The sequence below is a fragment of the Gekko japonicus genome, unplaced genomic scaffold (assembly GCF_001447785.1).
Source record: "Gekko japonicus isolate JY-2015 unplaced genomic scaffold, Gekko_japonicus_V1.1 scaffold1940, whole genome shotgun sequence".
In the NCBI taxonomy this organism is placed as follows: domain Eukaryota; kingdom Metazoa; phylum Chordata; class Lepidosauria; order Squamata; family Gekkonidae; genus Gekko; species Gekko japonicus.
Window position 1 is genome coordinate 21,177 of NW_015162539.1, and position 9,718 is coordinate 30,894.

General features: G+C 49.7%; 1 protein-coding gene across 1 annotated transcript in view; it reads right to left on the reverse strand.

The window, feature by feature from the left end:
* Positions 1–212: 212 nt before the first annotated feature.
* TMEM221 (transmembrane protein 221) overlaps positions 213–9,718 on the reverse strand; it is a 23,455-nt gene continuing 13,949 nt past the window's right edge. Inside the window, exons 2-3 of the mRNA XM_015406310.1 lie at positions 4,311–4,396; positions 213–733 (exon numbers count right to left, since the gene is read on the reverse strand). Of these exons, the coding sequence (XP_015261796.1) occupies positions 213–733; positions 4,311–4,396 (607 nt within the window). The remainder of the gene's footprint in view (positions 734–4,310; positions 4,397–9,718) is intronic.

Genomic DNA, 9,718 nt, shown 5'->3' on the forward strand with positions numbered 1-9,718 from the left:
GAGGCCTATTATGCTAATGAGTTCCTGCTGGGCGTGGTCAACTTGGGAGCCAGCCGGAACTCCGTTCCTGTGCGTTCCTGCCCAAAAATAGCCCTGGGCCCTAGTGAGGCAAGGATGCTCCTGATCTCAGGGTATAATCCTTGGAGTTCCTACAAGGGGGTCATCTACTTTGTGGAGACCTCTGCCACGATGTACACTCCCTGCTTGGAGGCCTACACCAGAGTTGAATCTTTCCCAGATCCGGCCAGCTTCCGGGATAAGACGTTCCTCATTTCTTGCGTGACTCCGTTCCACGGCTTCCCATGTGCCTGCAGGAGGCCAGACTCGGCCGATAGCGTCCGGTGCATTCTGGGGACGGTGTAGCTCTCCTTCTCAGGCGTTGCCCCGGGACTCCCCGAAGAGGCAACGTTGCTGCTCGCTGGGGTGGTAAGGTGGGACTCCTGCTCTACGTACGGTGGATATGAAAACTCGCGGTGAATCTCTGGCCTCGGCCTCGGCGTGACCACATTCTTGGCGTTGTTGAGGTGAGCACTGGGGGTGTCGCCACCCCGGGCTGAGTCGTTCTCGTAGAGGGTGTGAGATCCCTCGCCTCGAGCGCGCCACGCAGCTCTGGACGCTCGGATCAGCACGTGGGTCCCCGTGATCAGCAGCACGAGGATGCCCGAGGACAGGATGCAGGCGCTTGTGATCCCGGTTTCGACCTCGAAGGAGACGAGCATGTACATGGAGAGAGCTGGGAGAAAGAGGAGAAAGGTAATAATTTATTTATTTGTCTATTTATCAGATTTATACCCCGCCGGAGCCAATAGAGGAGTTGTTACGATCAATGACAAATGCAAAAAGAGGATTAGCAGGCAGACTATATAGGAAAATGGCAATTGACAAGGATCAAATAAGAACCCTTATTCAGGGAAAATGGAGTGCAGAAACCTGTTTAGCGGATCAAACAGTCAATAGAATTATAGAAGGTACACACGAGATAAAAGTACATAAATTTAGAGAATTGGAAATGAAATGTTATACTAAATGGTACAGGACCCCGGCCACACTAGCCAATATGTTCCCACAACTAAGCTCAAACTGTTGGCACTGCAGGAATGGGAAAGGATGGTACTCCCATATGTGGTGGGAGTGCATAGAAGCTAAGAGTTTTTGGGAGAAGGTGGCAGAGCAGCTCTATAAGTTCTTTACAATAAGGCCGAAGATAGATCTGAAACATGCTAAGCAGCAATTTAGGCAACCGACGTATTGGAAGGAGAGGACTTATTTAAAGCAATGGTGTTAGCTGGAAAAGCCGTAATAGCATTTGGATGGAAAGATAAAACCAAATGGACAGTAGCAAATTGGCAGAATTATTTATTTGAATATATTCAATCAGACATAATAACTATTTCTAACCAAGAAGAAGCATGGGAATCAAAAATAGGAAAGATTAAGAAAAAGTGGCATTTGTATTTAAAATGGGTCATGGAAGGTCAAAGGTCTGACGTTCGGTGGAAGCTCCTAGGTTTGTGCCCCTGGCTAGAAAGGATAAGTAGTTAAGGAGGGGTGGGGGATAGAAAATAAGAAAAGGCAGATGAATAATATGCGAGAAAAATAACCATCCAAGTCATACTAAAACTCCCCACCTCTGATTACAGAACAGGAATAATCTTCGGCTACGAATTTAAAGAGAAAAAGGAAGAAGAAAAGTATGAAGGACGGGAGGAAACAGAGGAAGCAAGAAGGACAGAAGGAGGAGGATCTATATAAAGGACTATTGCCGAAGACACAGAAACAGTTATAAACTTTGAGGAAGGAGGAGGGAGGGTAGAGAATACAATATGTGTGGGAATAGGGATGTGCTTGATTGTAACATGGAAAAATACAATGTAACATGGAAAAATACAATTTAAAAAAACAGCAAGATTCTAGCTAAGACAAAACACAATGTAGAGTGTGGGTAATTAGTTCATCGATGCCAGTTCAAACGGGAGAACCCACTTTAGACACTATGCCTGCATACATGTGGACCCCTTGTTCTCGATGTTAAAGCCACGGGCCAGGGCTCGATGTTAAAACCCTGAGCCGGGTTCTACGACAGCGGCGGCCCCTAATGAAATGCCTGGCGGAAGAGCTCCGTCTTGCAGGCCCTGCGGAACTGTGAAGCCTCGAGGGGAATTTTGCTATTCTGGCGGCGTGATGCTAATGCAGTCGTTAGCCTGCAGAACTCACTGCCACAGGACACGAGGGTAGCTGCTTGTCGATACGGTTTTTAAACGGGCTCGGGCAAATTTAGAGAGGGACACGTCCATCAGTGGTTGTTCCAGGAGAGCGCCATGGAAGCTTCGTGCCCAAAGGTGGCATCCCTCTGTGTATCAGGTGGTGAAGTGCCATGCAAGATAGTCTGAAACTAAACACTGTTGGCCTGATATGTCTGAAGCAATGATCGAGGTTTATAAGATGATGCCTGGGATAGAGCAGGTAGAGAAAGAAGTCCTTTTCTCCCTTTCTCACAATACAAGGACTCATGGGAACTCCGTGAAATTGCTGAGCAGTCAGATTAAAACGGATAAAAGAGACTCCTTCTTCACCCAAAGAGTGATTAACACATGGAATTCACTGCCACAGGAGGTGGTGGCAGCTACAAGTATGGACAGCTTCAAGAGGGAATTGGATAAATATATGGAGCAGAGGTCCATCAGTGGCTATTAGCCACAAGGTACAGATAGAAACTCTCAGGCTGGGGCAAGGGGTGTTCTGTATTCTTGGTGCTTGGGGGAGGCAACAGTGGGAGGGCTTCTCGTGTCCTGGCCCCACTGCTGGACCTCCTGGTGGCACCTGGTATTTTTGGCCACTGTGTGACAGAGTGTTGGACTAGATGGGCCATTGGCCTGATCCAACATTGCCTTCTCTTATGTTCTTATAAGTGTATTAAATATTTAACATAATATATCTGTAAAATTTAAACCAGGTTAGGGTTAGTCAGCGATTACAGTGTGTGGATTAAGACAGTGGAACATGGGGAGAAAATTTAGCACTTAGTAAGCAACTAGGTGGGATCTCACTGCGTGATTTTTCTTTGTATCTGTTTTTAAAATGGAAATGGAAAATTTCAGAAAGGGGCCTAAAGAGGACGGCTACATCTTCACTCCCCCCCCCGCCCCCAACACACAGATACTTGCTGTCACGGAACTTTTACAAGAGAAAAGTAAAGAGCATGTGAAAGAAGAAGAAGAGAGGAGAAGAAGAGATTGGATTTATACCCCGCCCTTCATTTGGAATCTCAGAGTGGCTTACAAACTCCTTTCCCTTCCCATTCATGAACTCGAATTCTCTAAACCAGTGGTTCTCAACCTTCCTAATGCCGCGACCCTTTAATACAGTTTCCCATGGTGTGGTGACCCCCAACCATAAAATTATTTTCGTTGCTGTCATAAGACCATCAAAAATTTGTGTTTTCCAATGGTCTTAGGCGACCCCTGTGAAAGGGTCGTTCGACCCCCAAAGGGGTCGCGACTCACAGGTTGAGAACCGCTGCTCTAAACAGACTAGTCCAGGGGTCCCCAACTGTTGACTCCTTTCCTCGTGCTCGCCAAGAGTTTCTAGAAAGTAGGGATGCCAGCCTCCAGGCGGGACCTGGGGATCCTGCAGAATTACACCTCATCTCCAGTGATCGGTTCCCATGGAGAAAATGGATGCTTTGGAAGGTAGGTCATAGAGTATTGTACCTCACTGTGGTCCGTGTCCTCCCCAAGTTGTGTAAGGCTGGTATATTAGGGCTGCTAATCTCCAGTTAGGCCCTGCAAATCTCGTGGTATTACATTTGATCTCCAGAGGACAAGAGGTCAGTTCCCCGGGAGAAAATGGCTGCTTTGGAGGGTGGACTCTGTGGCATTATAGCCTGCTGAGGCCCCTCCCCTCCCCAAACCCCGCCCTCTCCCGGCTCCACCTCCGGGTATTTCCCAGTGCTAGGCTGGGAAATACCTGGAGAGCTGGGGGTGGAGCCGGGAGAGGGCGGGGTTTGGGGAGGGGAGGGGCCTCAGCAGGCTATAATGCCACAGAGTCCACCCTCCAAAGCAGCCATTTTCTCCTGGGGAACTGATCTGTGTGTGGAGTTAACCTCGCTTCCTGCACTGTGGCCGTGATCCAAATCACGGGGACCTCCTGTAAGTGCCGCTTACTCATAAGGAACCCAGGAGAATACAATCCCTGCCTCCTCCCCCCCAAGTGTCTCATCTGGTTTGAGCCCTTGAGGAAAACCCTCTAGTTTGGCTCTGGGGTGATAACGGTAGGGTTGGCCCTGACAGGCAAAGAGAAACCCAACTTGCCTGCGAGGTAGATGCAGACTCCACAGCAGAACAGACCCACGGCAACATGGCGGACCTTGCGGGTGTCCAGCAGGAACCAGTCAGCCCTGTGGGATGGCCGAGAACAGAAATTAGGATTACAAAGAAAAGAGAGGGGGGGGGGGGGGGGAGAAAATCTAAAGCAACAAAGCACAAACCTCCAAAGGAAGTTTAGAAAGCTAATTGCGGGCCAAAAATTAAAAACAAAAGTAAGAAGAGAAGAGATTGGATTTATACCCCGCCCTTCACTACCCAAAGGAGTCTCAGAGCGGCTTACAAAGTCCTTTCCCTCCCCCTCCCCACAACAGACACCCTGTGGGGGAGGTGGGGCTGAGAGAGCTCTTGATAGAAACTGCTCTTTTTTCAAGGACAGCTCTTATCAGAACTGTGGCTTGCCCAAGGTCATCCAGCCAGGTGCAAGTGGAGGAGTGGGGGAATCAAACCCGGTTCTCCCAGATTAGAGTCTGCACACTAAACCACTACACCAAACTGGCTAGGAAGACATCAGCCAACCCTTCTGAGGGTCAAGCTAACAGAAGCAAGTCTTGCCAGCAGGAAAAAAGGTCGGGTCCGTAACAATATCGAGGGTGCCATAGGAGTCAGTACTGGATCGGGGCCTGGGAGAACCCGGATTCAATGCCCACTCATGAAGAAGAAGAGGAGGAGGAGGAGGAGGAGGAGAGATTGGATTTATACCCCGCCCTTCACTACTTCACTTCTCAGAGCAGCTTACAAGCTCCTTTCCCTCCACCTCCCCACAACAGACACCCTGTGAGGTAGGCGGGGCTGAGAGAGCTCTGACAGAAACTGCTCTTTTTCAAGGACAGCTCTTATCAGAACTATGGCTTGCCCAAGATCATCCAGCAGGTGCAAGTGGAGGAGTGGGGAATCAAACCTGATTCTCCCAGATTAGAGTCCACGCACTTAACCACTACAGCAAACAGAAGAAGAAGAAGAAGAGATTGGATTTATACCCCACCCTTCACTACCCAAAGGAGTCTCAGAATGGCTTACAAACTCCTTTCCCTTCCCCTCCCCACAACAGACACCCTGGGAGGTAGGTGGGGCTGAGAGAGCTCTTGACAGAAACTGCTCTTTTTCAAGAACAGCTCTTACCAGAACTACCATCCAGCAGGTGCAAGTGGAGGAGTGAGGACTCAAACCCGGTTCTCCCAGATTAGAGTCCACGCACTTAACCACTACACCAAACAAAAGAGTGTTTATTACAAAGACATATAAAAACCTAGTAGGGGCCCAAATAAAGCCTCAAAAAATGTTCAAAGTTACAAATACACACACAAAAAGACAGTATATGACCTGACACGTTTTGGCTCACAAGAGCCTTCTTCAGAGGTCAAATAGTGCAAAATACAGCAAGCAACAGTCTCTGTAACACATGCAAAGCAATTAACAACAAATAAAATAGGACCCAAATTGGAATGCTGTACAGAAAGATACACATTCCTGGGATCCCAGATCACCGCAGTCTGTGACAGCAGCCATGAAATTAAAAGACACCTGCTCCTTGGGAGGAAAGCGATGGCGAACCTAAACAGGATGATAAAAAGTAGAGACATCACCCTGCCAACAAAAGTCCACATGGTCAAAGCAATGGTATTCCCAGTAGTCATGCATGGCTGCGAGAGTTGGACTATAAGGAAGGCCGAGCGCCGAAGAATAGATTCTTTTGAACTATGGTGCTGGAGAAGACTCTTGAGAGTCCCTTGGACTGCAAGGAGATCAAATCAGTCAATCCTAAAAGAAATCAATCCTGACTGTTCCCTGGAAGGCCAGATAATGAAACTGAAGCTCAAAGACTTTGGCCACCCAATGAGAAGGGAGCACTCCCTGGAGAAGACCCTGATGCTGGGAAAGATTGAAGGTCAAAGAAGACGGGGACGGCAAAGGGTGAGATGGTTAGACAGTGTCATAGATGCAAGGAACATGAAATTGAGCAAACTTCAGAGGACGGCGGAAGACAGGAAGGCCTGGCGAGATCTGGTCCATGGGGTCGCGAAGAGTCGGACTCGACTGTGCGACTGAACAACAACAACAACAGAAAGATAACTTTTGGCCCTCAATAAGTTTTCTAACGTTCCTTTGGAGGTTCAGAAATTAGGATGATCCATTTCTTTTTCTGTCGCTGAATTTTGTCGGCTGCAGCCGCTGACTCACAGGGCTTGGATGCTTTTGGGAAATGGCAGGGTGCTTCAGTGCACTTTCCTGGGTTCCCCCACCCCCCGCCAGCAATCTTCCCCCAAACCTGCTTTGCGGCAATATTTTAGAAGCGATTGCAGGAAATCGTGGCTGGATCATCCCATTCCTGCCAGAGATGGGGGGGAACCTGCCCACATCAGTGCCGTGTTCTATGCCACAGCGCCCCCGGCAGCCATTCCCCTGCCACAGGACCACTTTTTTAAAAAGACTGGCAGTCTACAGATTGCTACAGTGGTGTAACAATCCATCCCAGCTTCATTTTTTAAAAAAACCACATTGCTAACCTCTTTCTTTGCAGCTATTCCTTTTCCCCTTATATCTTGGCAACAAAAAGAGCTACAGAGGCCCCAGTCACAATGGGCTGGATAACGTGGGGGGGGGGGAGGCGTGGCTGTTAGCCGCGGAGCAAAATAAAGCGCAGTAGTCCGATCACACGGTCCCCCAAGGCTTTACGCTTATGCTGTTAGCTGGCGATGAAATGGGATGCTGGAGCGTGGCAAAGAAGCCGCGCAGCAAGCGTTTCATGTTGGTGCGCATGCGCAGTTCCGCGGAGCAGCACTGCTTTCGGTTACGTGTTTGTGCGCATGCGTTTACGAAAAACATCCGGTTTGCGATGGGATGTGGATGGGATGCCACGGGATAGTAGCGCTCCTGCGATCAGACGCCCGCCCCTGTCCCACATTTTTATGTATTTATTTATTTATACATTCGATTTATATAGCGCTCTAACCCCGAAGGGTCTCTGAGCGGTTTACATACAGATTCCAATTTCCAATTTTCCTATCTAAGGCCACGTATTACACAAGGGACGGGGCTGCCTACCGGCACCCAGGTGGCAGGGCTTGCTGTTCTCAGTCTTCAGGTGTCGGCATTCAGTCTCTGGTGTCCTGGAGTAGGTCTTCCAGTCCAGTGGCTTCCTCTGGTGGGCCCGTCTTGGTGCACAGTTCGTGTTAGCTACAGCTCCGGCTAACGTCCATTTCCGGCTCTGCCGCGCCTGCGCCCCCACGCCTTCCACGACTCTGCCTCTGCCAGATTTCGTCACTCGATGTTACGCTCACTGGCCACCAGGGCTTGCTTCGCCAACCTCGCCGCCGCTTCGCCACCGCTGCCAATCTTGCCGCTGCTCCGCCGCTCAGCCACTTCGCCACTCCGCCGCCACTGATGCTCCTGCCACACACCTCGCACAGAGGAGGGTGCCCCCTGCCACCTAAGGGCAGGTACCCATTTATCTACTTGCTATATTTACTGCTTTCGAACCGCTGGGTGGGCGGATACTAGTGCACTTTCCGGATACAAGTGCACTTTCTGCAGTACTTTTTTACTGCGCATCTTCGGCGGGATGCCACGGCTTGGCCACGGGTGCGCTACGCTTCCCAGATGTTGCGGTGTGATCATGCACCAAAAATCCGCCTGACATTCGTGTCTTTAGCACGGCAACTTCTCCATGTGAACGGGCCCAGACTAACTTTTTTTTTTTTGAGGATTCTGAGAACCTGACAGGCAGATATTATTAGTCCTTAATATTTAATCCATTTACCCCCACGCTTGTCCCAAACGGGGACCCAAGACAGCTTACACTGTTCTCCTCGCCTCCTTTTTATCTTCACAACATCCCTGTGAGGTAGGCTAGGCTGAGAGTGACTGGCTTGGGAGCCAGCCGGAACTCCGTTCCTGTGCGTTCCTGCCCAAAAATAGCCCTGCTGACCTTGATGGACCAAATGGTCTGATTCAGTAGGAGGCCACTTTGTGTGTTTGTGTGAGCCGGGGTCTCCCAGATCCTAGTCCAACACTCTAACCATGGCAACACGCTAGCTCTCAGTGATAATAATAATTGTCCCCGTCACATGGAGAATTTGCCGCGCGAAAGGCACGAACGTTGGGTGGATTTTTGGGGCGCGGTCACACCGCAACGTCTGGGAAGCCAACCCGTGGCGTCCCGCCGAAGATGCGGAGTTAAAAAGTACCAAGGAAAGTGCACTAGTATCCGGATAACGCACGGAACAGGCGGGCGTCTGATCACGGGAGCGCTAGTATCCCGTGGCATCTGGCGCCCATCCTGTCGCAAACCAGATGTTTTTTGTAAGCGCATGCGCACAAACCCGAAACTGAAAGCAGCGCTGCTCCGCAAAACTGCGCATGTGCACAAACGCGAAACGCTTGTGTGATTGTGCCGCGCCGCTTCTTTGCCACGCTGCAGCATCGCCGTGTGATCGCCAGCTAACAGCCGAAGCACGGAGACTCGGGGGACAGTGTGATCGGGCTACCGCACTGAATTTTATCGTATGTAATATTGTCTATTGTTTTAGATTTGAAATTCGGCTTGGCCGTTGTTAGCCGCCCTGAGCTACGGGATAGGGCAGGGTACAAATCCCTAAATAAATAAATAAAATAAATACATTTTGCTCCGGGGCAAACAGCCACACCTCCCCCCCGCGTTATCTGGCCCGTGTGACCAGGGCCATCATATGGCATTGTGTGTAGTATAGCCAGGAGATCCTAAGATTGTCTGGCCACCTGAAGTTCCAGCTTTTTTAGCATTATGCACCACTAGGTGGCAAGCTAGACTTACTTTTTGGGCTGAGAGAGCTCTGAAAGAGCTGTGACTGACCCAAGGTCACCCAGCTGGCTTTATGTGGAGGAGGAGTGGGGAGTCAAACCCGGTTCTCCAGATTAGACTCCATCACTCTTAACCACTACACCACACTGGTTTTCTGCTCTCAATGATTTTTTTAAAAAGGGAAGCCGATGGCCACTGCAGGGGACTTGACCAGGGAAAATGTGGGCAAACCTGCAACATGGAAACCCTGATGTCGCTGCCCTGTGTTGGCAGCTGAAGCAGCAACAAAGAAACCCCAGCAATCCTGTGTCCCCCCAAAGCTCATCAGATACAAGTAGGAATGGAGATAAATGGATATAAGGACTTGGGGATCTCCGTTCCTGCTTGTATCTGACGAAGGGAGCTTTGATGCTCAAAAGCTTATAACCTGCCCAAATCTTGTTGGTGTCTAAGATACTAGCCTAGTCTAAGGACTAGAATCTAGCACTACTCCTGCTGACCAACACAACTATTCTCTGAAACCCATCTTTGCAGTTCTGCCATTTCCCGTTCCTTGATGCCAAATTTCCCCCATAGAGAAATAGGCATTTTCTACCCTTTACCTATTCTACACGAC